We start from the raw sequence: 16625 nt of genomic DNA on the forward strand, positions 1-16625 counted from the left end.
CAGTTAGGGATGACCAGGCTGGCGGGGGGGGTGGTTAGGGGTGATCAGGTCAGCACGCAGAGGCAGTAAGGGGCGACGAGGTTGGGGTGGGGGGCTGTTAGGAGTGACCAGGCAGGCAGGCAGGTGAGCGATTAGGAACCAGTGATCCAGGATTGTGAGAGGGATGTCCGACTGCTGGTTTATCGGGCCTAAACTGGCAGTCAGACATCCCCCAAGGGGTCCCGGATTGGAGAGGGTGCAGGCTGGGCTGAGGAAACCCCCCCTCCCCATGTGCACAAATTTCATGCACCGAGCCTCTAGTATTGTAATAACTATGTATGGTGCCAGGTGGGTAGTGCAAATACCAGAGGATCACTTTGTAAAGTATATGGTTGTCTAACCACTATGCTGCACACCTGAAACTGATACAAAAATAATATTGAATGTAAACTGTATTTGAAAAATGTTTTTAAAAATTAAAAAAAAAATTTTGTCTTAACACTGGAAACTATCTTATTCACTGCTGCCTACAACAATACCCATATAATGGCTGCTCAAAAAAAAAAACCCACAACTTGTTGAAAGAACAGAAGATTATGGTATGGTGAGTTAGTTAAATATTCGCTAATTCAGTCAACATTAAAAAACTATTTTGATGGGCATTGTGTTCCATACTAGGAGATGGAGACATTATAGTGAAATAAGGATAAAACAGTACCCAAATTTCCTGTATTCTGAGATTTAGATTCTGGTGAGGAAGACAGACAAATGACAGAGGACTTCAATACAGAGAAGCTGGAGCTTTGGCTTTGTTTCCAACATGTTTTGTAAAACAGACATACATTTATTCATGTTCACAAAATATATTGCACACTGTCAGACATCTTGCTACATTCTACCATGGATCCCTAGTCAGAGGCTGGAACATCTCAGGATTCTTAACTCGGACACTGTCCTTTCTGTGCGTGACTCCTCTTCTCCATTTCTGTCCATTTTCAAGCAAGTCTGAGTCTTAAGAGTAATTTCTCTGTCTCCCTTCTGAATCTGACATCAGGTGGCTCTGTCCTCAGTTTAGTAACTCATCTTGAATTCCTCCCATTTGATTGTGAACCTGTCCCAGACTTCTGCCTCTCTGATTTCATTTTCTGGGTATCACCTGGGCTTTAAAACCTCACCTACCTTAACCTAGTGATCAAGGTCAACATGACCAGTGATAAGTCATGTTGGCTATCATGTACTTCCTCACAGGATGTGATGAGAAGAGCACTACATCTTGGTGTTATTCTTCTCCAAAACCCATAACCCCAGTATAACAGGAGAAAACATTATAAGGGAAATTCTATAAAATACCTGAACAGTACTCTTTCAAAGCATGAAGGTCATAAAAAACAAGGGAAGATTGAGAAACTACCACAGACCACAGAAGACTAAGAAGACTATGATTAAATGCAATGTGGTACCCTGGATGGAGTCATGAGACAGAAAAAGGACATGAGTGTGAAAACAGATGAACTACAAATAAAGTTGCCATTTAATTAATAGGAAGGGACATATGTTAATATCTTAAGTTGATAAATGTACCATGGATATAAAGGTTGTTGATATTAAAAGTTGTTGAAGGGTATAGCTCTCTACACTCACTTTACAACCTTGCTATAAATCTACAAGTGTTTCAAAAAGAAGAGTTAAAAAAAGAGCCCTAATCTGACTGCTAACCATGTTGAATAGTAACTTTTAATTCTGAATCTCAAATTCACCCAGATTTCCATGAGCTACTTCCTACTGTGTGGGTAGAGAAAAACATGAGTCCCTTCTCCTGAAAGAAATTGAATTTATGCTGAGTCTGATCAAGGCACTGTATTGAGTCCTGAGTCCTATAAAAAAAAATCTATGAAAATGGCCTGATGACTTGGTGTTTTATAGTCAGAGTCTCTCCATGCAAGGTCAAACCTAATGCATATAAAAAAAGGAAAAGTTGCAGCCCAAACAACTAATATATAGCAAAGGTCTTTTAACACTTAATCTACTAATCATCAACAGCATAGCAAATGATACTCTATTGTAATTTTCAGATGGTATACCTGTGAACACAAGAATAGAAATTTTATCCATTGTACCCCCAGAAAAACTGAGATATTCAATTAGATGGATAGAAGTGGAATAATTTTACACAGAAAAAAAATTTAGTGAACAGTAATTTATTCACGGGGGAAAATGTTACCAACATAATTAGCATGTTAGAGATACAGCATAGCATGAGTGATATAGAGCAGTGGTTCTCACACTTTTTGGTCTTAAAGACCCTTGATATTTTCAAAAATTATAGGGGACCCCAAAAGAGCTTTTGTTTACATGGATTATAGCTATTGATATTTAGCATATTTGTAATTACTAATTAATTAAAAATAAATTCATTACATGTTAATATAAAAACATTATTTGAATAAAAAGAACTATATTTTCCAAACAGAATTAGTGAGAAGGGTGGCACTGCTTTATTATGGAAATCTTTTTAATGTCTGGCTGAACAGAGGATAGCTGGATTCTCATATCTTCTTCTGCATTCAATCTGTTCTGTGACATGTTTTGGTTGAAGCAACTGAAGAAAATATGGTCTCTATATAGGTAGTTGGAAAAGAAAAATATATTTTAATAGCCCTTTCAGATATTTGTAGATATATATTCTTCTTTTATATTACAACAAAACTCAGCAAGTGGTAGTTTCTTAAGGGTTAGTTGCACTGGGAAATCTGAAACCATATCTAATGAATTCTTGGTGTCCTGTTACTTTAAAATCTATTGCTTTATTTTACAATTGTAGTGAATATTTTATTCATGCAATGATTTTCTAAATCATGCATTGGTCATTTGAAAACACTGGTTCAATGAGTTATGCAGACCTTTCAAATGTTGACACATTTCACTATGTAATGGGGAATAAAAACTTTATACTACCCTGACTACCCATGAAATGGAATTAGAATAAAATATACTAACAAACTGATAAAAGCAACTCATACTGACAGTTTCCGTAAAAGCATATTGTAGGTACCAGCAGTTCCAGTTCCTGCTTGTACAAAAATGGCCTTGAGCATGACTTCGGTTGACTCAGATCGCCCAACTGCAGGAATTTGGCTAGCACTTACCAGTTCCACTATGCTGGCATTAATAATCCATATGGGGACCAGCAAGGACACTGCCTGTATGTCCACAGCCCCTCCCCCTGATCTCTTTGTTCTGCTTTACCTCTCCCTCCCTATAAAAACCCCTGCCTGCACTGAAATGCTAAGAGGGGTTTGAACAAGCATCCCTCCCCATCTTCTCAAGATGCCAGCACTTAGATAAAACTCTTTTCTTTTTAAAAAAATATGTTTTTATTGATTTTTTAGAGAGAGAAAAAGGGAGAGGGAGAGAGAGATAGAAACATCGATGAGCAAGAAACATTGATGAGCTGCCTCCCGCACTCCCCTACTGGGGATCGAGCCCACAACCTGGGCATGTGCCCTGACCAGAAATGAAACCTGTGACCTCTCGGTGCATGGGACAATGCTCAACCGACCGAGCCACACCAGTCAGGGCCTCTTTTCTTTTTTACCAGCATCTGTCTCACGAGTTTGGTTTTCACGTTGGTAGGCAGTTGAACCTTGTTCTGGCTATAACTACGTAATATCAAAAACTCCCATCTGCTTATATCACCACCCATCTCACTTGAAAAGTGTTTGGGAAATTGTCAGCTCATAGTGGCAAATACAGTTTTCTAAAGTTTCCCCAAACTCTAATTTTCTAAGGAAAGCTTTAATAATTTTATCATTGGCAGCAAATACTATGAGTTGTTTTGCTTTGGGTGATAGACTTAATTTTTCTTACTTTTAAGAAAATGTCTGCCAAATACCCCCATTTAAATAACAACATTTATTTGTCAGCTAGTTATTCTTTCAAGTGAAGACCATGTTTCAGGAAATAAAAAACAACTTGTTCATCTTGCAACTCAAATACCTACACCAGAGCTTTTCCTGAAACAGCCATGGTAATGAGGTCTACATGGAGATGGTTTATGTAAACTACCCATTGAGTCACACCAAACACTAAAGAACATTTACTCAAAGGGAGATATCTAACAAAATCAATTATTTTTACCTCTTCATCTAGATAATTACATTATTATTTTGTTGTTGTTGTTAATCCACACCTGAGGATATCTTTCCATTGATTTTTAGAGAGTGGAAGGAAGGAGAGACAGAGAGAGAAACGTCAATGTGTGAGGAACAAATCAATTGGTTGTCTACCACATGAGCCCAGACCAGGGCCGGGGATCGAGTCTACAACTGAGGTACATACCCTTGACTGGAATCGGACCTGGGACCCTTCAGTCCGCAGGCTGATGTTCTATCCTATCCACGAAGCCAAACGGGTGAGGGTCTAGAACATTATTAACTGAAACTGGCTTTTTAAAACAGTTACCATGGTGTGATGGTAAAGGGAACAGTGCCTAGGAATATGGTTTGGTGCCACTGCCTCAATTCATGCTAAGGAGCCAGCAGTTTTCCTTGCCAAGCTTTTGCATCCTTACAGTGCAAATGTCAGCCGTTCAAAAGGCAAAGAACATCTCAGTATTATTACAAAAGCAGTTTTGACTTCCCATGAAGTCTCTGGGGACCCCCAGAGTATGTGCACCACACACTGAGAACTACTGATGTAGAGGACAATTGTAAGGATGCCATTTCTTTGGCACCTAGGGACCTTTCCTAGGGGAACCCACAAATCTGAAGGTGAAATTTTAACAACAAGGTCACTCAATCCATACTGTGGAAAGATTCAACACAGGGAATGATAACTAGGAAAGTGTCAATATGTACCAGCTATTACTGTAGTTCATGGAGAGGGGATTAACTGAGAAGGATGCAAGATTAGTAGAGAGTCTGCCCAGTCCCTGCATGCAGTGCAGACTTTGGAAGGCCAAGCTGAGGGCAGCGATGAAGAAAGAGGTGGGCAGGAGAGGGGGCAGGGCAGGAGACAAAGGCCACCATTCGCCCTGGCTCTGACCGCCAGGTGCCTCTGGCTCGCCCATCCTGAGAGGTAAGGACATCTTACTTAAAGTTAGTCTAAAATTGGGAAGTTCACTTGGACACAACTTAGACCCAATGCTCTTACTTAAAAAACATATTCTTGACAATGTTTTCTCTCAAAATAATTTATTCATTTCTCTAACAAATCCGTCAGTTATTAACGAATTGAGTTACTGTGGGAGAATTTTTTAAAAATCTTAACTTCAGATGAACCATTTCAGACAGTATATCATCATAATGTTTTTTTTCAAAGGCCAGCTTTTGGACCACACAATAAAACTCCCAAATGAGGGGATGAGTGGATTCACACTGATGTTGAAATTTTTAGATTTGACAAACTAACGGAGTATATCTTGACAGCTATATTCAGTAGCTTATTGCTAAGCTTTTTATGTTGAATACAGAACAGAATAAATTTTCCACCAGTGTTTTCAGTAGGAGGTTTTAAGATTCCTCTTCACTGAAGACAGCAGTCTGAGGCAGCTCGATAAAACAAGCATTGGCTATTTCATAACAGCTTCATAAACTGTCTCAATACTTAAGAGAAAAGGCAAAGACATTTTGAAAATATATGTTTTAACCAAAATCTGGATGCTAAGTAAACATCCTTTCGTGCTCAGCCAGAAAGACTTGCAGCTGTGGCATTTGTGACTTAAAATAACAAATGAAGATGTCCGTGTAAAAGATAAATGATACCATAAAAGTTTCTTATCAAAAGAAAAAAAAACATTTTCTGTTGCAATTTATGTAGAAAAGGGCTTTACACTAAAGCCCCTTTAACATGTAAAAATACTGGAACCTTTAAATTTGGAGTTCAGTTTGAGTACATACTAGGCAACACTATTTTCTGTTTTGCCACCATATTCTCCTTTTACAAACTGCAGCTTAATTTTTCCTGTAAGGATATCTCTGTAGCTTCCTTTTGTTTGTAAACATGGCTACTGTAAGTTGCTGACTCTATGATAAAATATCAAATTCTAGATGAACTGACAACTAGGCAGTAATGGAATTGGAAAGCTTCCTCCCCCTTTAAAGAAAAAACAGATTAAAATTTTAACATTGTACCAAAATACAATACAGTCATATTCTAAAATATACAAATATATTTCAACATGGATTAGATCTCAATCTCCCCAAAGGCAAATACTCTCCTCTGTAAATGACTGCATAAGAAGCAGGGAGCCGGGCTGGGTTGGTGCAGCCTAGCTAACCACAGCCCTCTTAGAATTCAGTATGCAACTGAGCTAGTCTTCCACACCAGCAGAGGAAAAAAAAATCCCTCTTATTTTCTAAAGTTGCCCATCTCCGTTTCTGTTGAATTGCCACATCGCCCAGATAAAACATTTGAGAGTATGTCAGCTTTAATTAATGTAACATGACCTGATCATTTCCACAGTTAAGAATAAAGAAGTTTGCATTCTTTAAATCCAAAGCTCAACCTGGAGATTATGCTAAGTGGCTTCATTCATAGTCCACACTCCGCTGCTCCTGTCAGAAGGACAGCATTTGTCCCCTCTAGTGATAAACAAATTATACATGAAATCAATTCCACTTCACAATCATTTTTCCTATTGGGCATTATCTTTCCTTCTCTGCTCCCTCCAGTTAAGCCCACATCCTGTAACTTGCTAATGAGCTGGGGGCTTTCTGTTCCAGGTGGCACCCCCTGCCTCGAAGTCATGACATTTCCCATTTCGAATGCTGCTGGCATTTTTCGACAGCTCCTGTTAACTAGCCTTTTTGACCTGCGCTAAGAGGAACTCATCTGATCGAATCCTCTAGCCTGCCAATCATTCTAGCAAATGATCTTCACAGTCACTCCCAAGGCAGGAATGGGGGGGTGGGTGGAAGAAAGAAATGCGAGTGAGAGAATGAGGGAGTAGGCAAGCGGCTGCCTCTGCAGCTACCTAATGAGAATACTTTAAGTCTCCGAGGCAGCTGAAACACTGAAAAACTGGTGGGAAAATTAGGACACAACTGAATGCCTGGCTCTGTAATTACTGATTTCTTTCCATCCTGAGATCATTTCGAGAGCAACACCTCTGAGATGTGCCAGTTTCTAAAGAACACAAGAACACCCTACCTGACGTGGAGAAAATAGATGTATTTCTCCTGCCACTATCAATATGCAATTCCCACAATCCCTCTCTGTCAAACAGCAACCTTCGCAGAATTAATTATGTGCTATAAGCTCGTTAAGTGTGCATTTGTAAACTAGGGGTGATTATCATGTTTGCCACAGTGAAGGAAGACCTCCCCCCACCCCACCTCAGGCATGTTTTAAATGTTACCATCATTTAGGGGTGTTGATTTATGCTCATTTACATAAAAACAAACAGGTATGGTTGAACATGGCACTGGGCTCAAGGAGGATTTAACAGTGAAAACATGGGCATTCTTATTAATGAGGTAAAAAAAAATTTTCCCTTCTAGATTTTCTTGCTGTGCAAGTTATTTGGTGGGTTCTCAGCCCACAGAGTAGCTCAATGATGTTAGGAAGAAAGATCAGGTATATGGACCTTTGACAATGGATCACAATTCTAGGTATTTTAATATAAAGTAGATTTGTTGACCAAGAAATGATACAACATAATTAATCATTACACCACTCTATGTAATAATGTGAAATAAATACTGTACATGATTTAATTGCACATGATAATCACACATCTTTCCCCATTTATAGTAATTAGACCAATAGTCCCATTTACAGTAATTATTATATGTAATTGAGGGCATTTTACTAATTGCATTGAAAATGATAATCCAGAGCAATTAAAAATCCAAGGGCAGTATACATAAAGCAAACTACATTAAAAGAATGGTGATAATTTAAAGAAAAAAAGTTCACCCCAAAATGGAAGTTAACAGTCACAGTATTTTTTAATATATATATTTTTAATTTTTAGAGAGAGAGAGGAAGGGAGAAGGAAAGATAGAAACATCCACATAAGAGTAAAACATCCACTGGCTGCCTCCTGCATGCCCCTACTGGGGATTGACCCAAACCCAGGCATATTCACTGACCAGAAATCCAACATCAACCTTTTGGTGCACAGGATGGTGCCCAACTAACTGAGCCACACTGGCCAGGGCAACAGCCACAGTATTTGATTCCATGCTTGACATATATGGTGATATTTATTATGAGTTAAATTTCCATCAACTTCTCCAACTTTTGTATTTTTTTTTGTTTGAGAGTTTGTGCATTATTTCCATAGGTGGAAAACAACCCTTTGACTAATCTATGATGCTATCCTAGCAATTATTCTATTGGCTGTGTGAGCATACAGAGTGTGTATGTTCGTGTGCTTGTGTGCGTGTGCCTGTGTGTGTGTAGGAAACAGCTATCCAAAATTCCAAAAGAGACTTGGTAAATTATTCATTTGCACAATTGATTTGATGTTCTTAAAAGCTTTATTTCATAGAAGCATCTCAGTGTATTGCAAACATTTTGTTAACTATACTTGTAATAATTTAGCTAAAATGTTTAACTTTGTTAGACATGAAATACATTTGGGTTGAGCTTTTCATAACATTTGCTATCTGTCTAGAATTTTAATGTGTCTAAGGCCCTGAATCCCTGGCTTTTGTCCCAGAGCCCCAGTGTGCACCCCTCCCTGACCCCACTCCCCATTTCTACCCAGACAAAGCTCCCACGTGAGGACTATCTCAGGAGGAGTGATGAGCATCATGGGACAATGGGAATAGTTTCAAGCTTCTTTTTGCCTTCCCTTCCCGACATTATCATTTAGACATTGTCCTCCATGCATTCAAATGTCATCTCAGACCATCAGCCCACTTCAACTCAAACAGCCTCCTTTCATGCTCAGACACTTCTTAGAGTATCCACAGACCACAAAGACTGTCTAGTGGGACTCAGCTGCTACCCTGGTATTAATAATACAATACAGTGCACTTAGGGCATAGACGATTCCCTCTGTATCCCAAATTCATAAGACTCGCCATGAAATAAAAAGGAAAATCGAGCGCCTGAGCTGATTGTAACTGCTTGCTATAATCTATGTGACTGCTAACTTCATAACAGTGTGGCCAAGCACTCTAACAGACATCTTGCTTACTAGCCACATCACATCCCGTGTCTACTATTTTTTACAAGAAAGCTTCACTCATATTATGCTGCTGGCTAAATAGTCCCTAAGAAATTAATTTGGGTTTTAAAAAGACAGCGATACAAGTTGCAGTTTTTATTCATAACCCCCCACACACACACTTTGAAAGATCATCTGACTTGAAACACCGAATCACAAAAATATAGCCAAGTTTTGAGCATCCATGGCTGATGAACCAATCTGTGAAACATAAAACGCTTCTTGTCTTTTAGTCTTTTTGCTTTTAAAAACTCTCAATCGGAGAAGGGAAAAGGAAAAGGGCAAAAACTATTATTATTTTTAGTTTTAAAAATATCACTCTGAATTCTTTTTAAGAAAAACACACTGAAATATTTAAAGGTAATGGAGTGTCATGTGAGTTAAAACAATAGTTTAGAAAAACAATGTGCATGTGCACACATTTGTGCATGCCTGTGTGTGTGTGTGTGTGTGTGTGTGTGTGTGTGAATAGCAAATGTAGTAAAATGCAAACATTTGGGGAAAATGGGGAAAGGGTATCAGGAATTCTTTGTACTATTCTTACTATTTCTGCAACTTTTCTATAAATCTGAAATTATGTCAATAGAAAAAAATGAAATGAATGCTTAAAAATGTACTCTGGATGAAGCATGATATATTTAACTTTACTTTCACTCTGCTTTGTCACATTCCCAGGACATAATTAAGCAGATTAGGTAGCAAAGGCCTTAGAGTCCTTTGCTAACCCCTTCACAGGGTTGGTGGTGATGGTGCAGAGCACAGGGAGAAGTGGAGAGGCAGAGAAGGGAGAGGGAGGAGAGAAGAGACAAACTTCCTTAGCCTACTAATTTGCTTCCGTTTAGAGGAGATAACAGACTCTCCAGGGTAGAGGGAAACTAAGGAAAGGGGGTGGAGGTAGGGCAGGGAAACGAAACCACATTCCAGCCTCTTCTCAGCATTCTGCATTTGTGGTCTGAAGCACTGTCAATTTCCTGAATAAGATGTATTTTTAATCTGCAGCAATGAAGGGGGAATGACAAAAACCAGGGATTCTTTCAGATAAAACCTTTAAGAAACACTGAGTTTTGTTTCCCCCTCTCTCTGTTGTTTCCAGAACTAGTCTTGTCAACCACAGGAGACAACAGACAATAAAATTGTAGTCGTTTGAAAAAAATTTGCAGGTTCATGAAGAAAATAAGTTCTTACAGAAAAAAAAAATCAGAAGCCTTCCTGCTGCTGAAAGAAAGTTAGATCCCAAACTTGAATTTCTTACATTGTGATAAGTACTGATTGGTAGTGTCTCTTTTTGTGACTAAAGTTGTGAAAATACAACATGGCTTAAAAAGACATTTAGTCTTTTGAGGAAACGTCATACTGTTTTCCACAGTGACTGCACCAGTCTGCATTCCCACCAGCAGTGCAGGAGGGTTCCTTTTCTCTGCATCCTCACCAGCACTTGTCCTTTGTTGATTTGTTGATGATAGCCATTCTGGCAGGTGTGAGATGGTGCCTCATTGTTGTTTTGATTTGCATCTCTCAGATCATTAGTGACTTTGAGCATGTTTTCATATGTCTCCTGGCCTTCTGTATGTCCTCTTTCGAAAGGTGTCTATTTAGGTCCTTTGCCCATTTTTTGATTGGATTGTTTATCTTCCTTTTGTTAAGTTGTATGAGTTCCCTGTAAATGTTGGAGCTTAAACCCTTATCCAGAAGTCCTCAAACTTTTTAAACAGGGGGCCAGTTCACTGTCCCTCAGACATTCCACACATGCGCACTGCGAGCCTGGGACGAGTCGGCTGCTAAGCAGGACAGGCAGCGGCGGCAAAAACACCCGGCGGGCCGGATAAATGTTTTTGGCGGGCCGCATGTGGCCCGCGGGCCGTAGTTTGAGGGCCCCTGCCCTTATTGGTGATAACATTGGCAAATATGTTCTCCCATGCAGTGGGCTTTCTTGTTGTTTTGTTGATGGTTTCTTTTGCTGTGCAGAAGCTTTTTATTTTGATGTAGTCCCATTTGTTTATTTTCTCCTTAGTTTCCATTGCCCTAGGAGTTGTGTCGGTAAAGATATTGCTACGACAAATGTCTGCTATTTTGCTTCCTGTGGCTTCTTCTAAGATTTTTATGGTTTCCACAAAAACTAAAAATGGAACTGGCATTTGACCCAGTAATACCAGTTCTAGGTATATATATCTCAAGAAAACAGAAACACCAATCAGAAAGGATATGGGCACCCCTATGTTTATAGCAGCACAATTTACAATAGCTAAGATTTGGAAACAGCCAAAGTGCCCATCAGAAGACGAGTGGATTAGAAAACTGTGATACATCTACACAATGGAATACTATGCTGCGGTAAAAAAGAAGGAATTCTTACCATTTGCAACAGCATGGATGGAACTGGAGAGCCTTATGTTAAGCGAAATAAGCCAGTCAGAGAAAGATAAATATCACATGATCTCACTCATTTATGGAATATAATGAACTCCATAAACTGATGAACAGAAATAGATACAGAGACAAAGAAGCAACGAACCAACTGTCAAACTATAGCGGGAAGGCAGGAGAGGGTTGGGGGGGTGGTGGTAAGAGATCAACTGAAGGACTTCTATGCATGCATATAAGGATAACCAATGGACACAGACACTAGGGATGGGGGTGAGGGCATGTGCCGGGGGTAGGGGAAGCTGGGGGGAAGTCAATAGGGGGAAAAGGAGACATATGTACTACTATTTGTAATACTTTAAGCAATAAAAAAAGACCTTTAGTCAAAAATATCACACAAATGAGGATGCTGTTACTCCATGAAAACTGGAGTGCCCCTTTGTACTGGCTGGTTTCCTTCCTTGGTAGTGCCAGGCAAGGTACCTTCAGACTACACAGTGTGCTTCAGCCCTCTCCTGAGGGGTTCCTTAAGTAAAGGTTGGCCATCTAGGCCCCAGCTCAGCTGACTGGATCAGGGCTCAGTGCCTGACCAAGGGTGGTCTAGTCAGCCAGTGGCTTCTGGGGTGACTGAAAAAACAGCCTGTTCTCTACTTCACAATGATGACGACCCCGATCAGAACTGCTTCTGAGGAGGGACTGAGTCTGAGGAAAAGATCTCAGCAACACAGAAAAAGAGACAGGGAAATGACAATGGGCAGGATTCCTGAATAAGTGGAAACAAGGCTGCAGAAGCCAGGAGGTGAGGAGAAGATGAAAGGGATGTGAGTTGATGCAGGCACAGAACCAGTGAGCTGCCACAGTGTCACAGGATAAAGGAGAGAGTAGGTGGGTGTTTCTCCAGGAGCAGTTACCAGGGTCCAGACGGCAGAACGAAAGCTCCCATGGGATTCTAAGGGGCACTGAGTGTTTGCGCACCTATGTGGACTGTCAGCTTGTTCTGCCTTACTCCCCCCGCTCGCCCCACTCCGAGCAATCTCAACAAAGACCACCATTAGCTGAGGAAATCTGTGTCTCCTTCCCCTAAAATAGCCCACGCCCACTTTCTCCGGGTCTCTCCTGTCCCCGGGCACAGCTCTTCCTGTCCTTCTCAATGGTCCCTCTCTGTCCCTCTCCCTCTGCTACCCACCTCTTTCCTCATTTGAGAATTTCTCTTCCTCAAACACTGAGCTTCTCTTAGGTGGCTATCATCTAGAATTGACACATATTTATACTGATTGAATCCAGTTTAATGCATCCTGTTTACCTGGAAGACTACTTTTAGTTATTGCTTCATAACTAAATCAAGCGGAGAGAGCCTAACACTTTTTTTGTCTCATTGTCATATAATACTTAAATAACGTTGATTAGCAAAGATAATACTCTATAAGGCAAGGAGAAGGTCACCAAAATCTGCATGCAGCTAACTTCTTACACTTGAACCAAATACAATGTTTTCATGCACTAGACAGACAGATATTAAATTTGTACGTATTACAAATTTAATAGGGTCTGAAGACCAGCTGATTCACTGAAAAGAGATGTACCCTAATGAGCATATATCATTTCAGAATAAAATGTGAAGACATCTGTCTAACAGATTAGAGGCCACTCTTATTTCTTGTATTCAGCAAAAAGAGAAGTAGACACTGTCTGTTTAGAAAAACTGGAAATTAAGCTCAACATAGGGCTGTGTTTGGTATCAGGGTATGCAAATGTAAGTGAATCTACTGGATGTGGTATTCAATATAGCTCCTAGTCTTTTCCTTGGGGAAAATTTACATGCACACTGAAGGCTCCCTCAGACATTAAGAGGATTTTACTCTTCAATGGTGATAAAAAGTGGGGACAATCTATGAGATCTTGAGTCTGTTAATATCTTTAGAGGATAACAAAATGCAGAAAGCACAGTCTTTTGGTCACCTGGTGGCACTAGCCCATGTTTAACTCAGGTAGCGTTTGGTTTTTCTTTTCATTTGATTTGGTCGCAGGACCCTGAAACCAAAATTGCTTTCTGCTGCAAAGGAAAATGCTTCTCATTATCCAGTTTATGCAAATCCAGGACTATTAACGAAATAATGAAGTGACCTTCGCATGCAAGTACAGAAACAGTTTGGCGTTGAGGGACTGGGGAAAAATTAGGGCCTGAAAGACTGCTGCCTATCAGTCCTTGTCATTTCAAAAACAGAAGAGAATCAATGCACTTCCCTCCGGCTAACTCTCAAGAGAGATGGGGAAATGCTGACCTTAGCCTAGTCTTAGTCTATTAGGGCCCCCAACCATTTCCCCCTCCCTCTCCTTCCCAACCTTTCTGGGCTTTACAAAGAATTGGGACATTCGAGGAAAAGTTAAAATGCCACATCCTGCTCTAAACAGTTAATTCATCAAAAACAAAATTAAAATATAGAAAATTCCATGTTTTTCTCTATGAATACCTATATTTATTTAGATTTTTTTTGCTCAACATGTCTACAATTTGATATTCAACTATTGGTCAGACTAAGTTCTTTTGTACAGGATGTCTTAGGACAATATATAGGCTACATATTTTTTATCTCTAAGATGGCCCCATCTGATTAAAATTAAAAACCCACTAAGGGGAGAAATTAAAATGATTTCTTTTTCTGCTGACAGAAAACTCAGAAGCCAGTCTCCATGCAGCTTTTCTGAGAAAATAAAAATTTAAGATGTTTTCTTAATATAATGTTTAATCAAGCTGAGGTAGTTAAATTTGGAAGAGAACAACAAAAACACTGATATTAAAGCTTTACAAGTTGATGTAAAATGACAAAATTCATAGAGAAGATATTTGTGTTATCAAATAATTCTAGAGGAAGATCTTCTACCATGCAGATATAACCTTAAATTAGTTTAAAAAATATACTGCAGAGAAAATACATTTTAAAAGACTTTTAAATACTGATGAGCACAGTTCTGAGCAGCTTTTAAAATCTCTTTTCAATTAATTTTTGAATCCTCACAGGCTAGGCTGTGTTCTGTAAGTTTGATTTGATTTTACAAGGAGAAGCTGACCTCATCTACACATGTTCTAACAGCTTTGACTGGCCAGGCTCAGGCCGGAGAACTCTCAAAAGAGCAGAGAAGAAAGAACACAGCCTTGCAATTGAAATTCAAACTTGCTTGTGTGCATGTGTGTATGAGAGAGCAGCCCAAATAAAGTCCGCTTTTTGTTTTGTTCTACTGAATTGGCTAAAGGATTTATAAAGCCAGGGCCCTCATTATGGTAATGTAGGTTAAATACTTTAAGTCTATGCTGCAACCTCGTGCATTCAAACCACTCTCAGAACCAGGAGGTCGCTGGTCAAACACTCAGCCCTGCTCTTTGTCTGACCAATGGAAATTCAGAATGGCAGCACAAAGGCTGCGGGGCAGTGAAGCTGTGCTTCTAGGTAACTGCATCCAACAGGGAGAAATAACCTGACGAGTGAAGGGTCTCACTGCTACCCACAAGACAAGGTGGACAATTTAATTCGCTCTCTTTGCCAGGCTAACAATGCAGCCTGTTAACCTCTTTCCCGTTAAGAGACAGAGGAAGGAAGAGGAGCGCCAGCCACGCTGTACCCACCCTCCAGTTCACTAGAACACCGAATTGCTGAACATCCACATGAGCAAGGAACAAACATGGACTAGTGAATAAGAAACTTTCCCCACAGCAAAGTTGGTTCTCTATTTGCTTGAGAGCGTTTCGTGACGTTGAAGGAAAAGATATATAATAGACACACACACACACACACACACACACACACACACACACACACGGGCACAAAATTCCCCAAACCCAGACACTTCCATCTGGCAATAAAAGAGAGGCACAGGCTTTTCAGAAGTTGCTGTCCTATGCTTGTTTCTGTGAAGCATGTGTGATGACGGGGACAGGCTGACAGGCCCAGCGATGGCCCTGTTTAGATTACGCTCCCTATCTGCAGAATAGTGGCAGTCACAGTCTCATACAGGAAACAAAGGGAAACTTCACCCTGATAAGGTCTGTACCAGGGGCCTGGCAGGGATCAGAAATGGGTGACGTGGCCCACGTGGCAGCTGAGCAAAGCCTAGAGCACATGTCCTTCCCGAGGCAGGCGGCCAGCATTCAGTCAGACTCACTCACTTCCGGCTGGATTGTGGGCATGGGATGGAGCTGCCGATCTTTCAAGAAAAGCCAGAAATCCAGACATTGTGTAAAATCTCCCCATTTTAAAATGAGAGCAACTGATTAAAAAATAAATGGTGTGGGTCAAACAAAGCAGGTCTGTGGCTTCGATTCAGCCCAAGGTTAACCTTTCTCTCACCTCAATGAAGAATGTGTGAATAGTTAGAATGGTTTGCTTCTGACTAAATGGCTTGTTTCAGACCATATGAATGAAGTACAATTTTGGTTAGAATCCAGAAATGCCTGAAAATATGCAAATGACTAACTGCACGTCTCCTCAGTAGAACTGGGGGTGACTGCCATAATGAACATAAGAGACTTGTCAGGTGGGGAAAAACCTGAACTATTTCACTTAAAAGATCTATTTGACATCTACTCAATATTATTTTCCAAGGAAAGTGGGCCATCTTACCTGTGCTCTCTTGAGAACGCTGTGCTCATCAGTGCTTGCTGTTTGATAGACTTTTGCCATAACTATTGTTTTTCCCAAAGGCCCGCATGCTTTCTCCAGATTCTGGCTGCAATCTTACATTTGGGACGGTAAAAATAGAAGACACTGTGGACAGAATGAAAAGTTATCATTTACATATTTATCAATGTATTTCTTATCTTTTTTTTAATAAAAATGGTTATTGAGATACAATTCTGGAGGGCTAGCACATGGAACATTACAGTATATATTGGCCTTTGAAAGTCAAGTAATCACAGCCACACTCACATTTACACAGACTTACACACATATGACAGGACAGTCTGTCTTCTCCTCAGAATCACAGCTCAGTTGGTGAAAACAACCTAAAGGGTGTCCCAAAATTCACGCAAGAAGTAATTTTGATAGAAAACACAGGTTTATAATTAAAAATTGTAAATTTTTTTATTGATCCATAAAGTATACAGTATAGG

At 40.0% G+C, this 16625-nt stretch overlaps 1 protein-coding gene across 6 annotated transcripts in view; it reads right to left on the reverse strand.

Annotated features, from left to right (window-relative positions):
- Positions 1-16625, reverse strand: part of CDK14 (cyclin-dependent kinase 14) — a 516851-nt gene that overhangs the window by 64774 nt on the left and 435452 nt on the right. For 5 of the 6 annotated variants that reach the window (XM_014547610.1, XM_005876105.2, XM_005876106.2 and 2 more), the window contains exon 13: positions 16135-16278. In XM_014547610.1, coding sequence (XP_014403096.1) covers positions 16163-16278 — 116 coding nt within the window. In that variant the 3' untranslated portion in view covers positions 16135-16162. Of the gene's footprint in view, positions 1-2467; positions 2597-16134; positions 16279-16625 lie in introns of those variants that run through there. The other variant, XM_014547609.1, reaches the window with a different exon arrangement.

Source organism: Myotis brandtii, unplaced genomic scaffold (genome assembly GCF_000412655.1).
Source record: "Myotis brandtii unplaced genomic scaffold, ASM41265v1 scaffold48, whole genome shotgun sequence".
Classification (NCBI taxonomy): domain Eukaryota; kingdom Metazoa; phylum Chordata; class Mammalia; order Chiroptera; family Vespertilionidae; genus Myotis; species Myotis brandtii.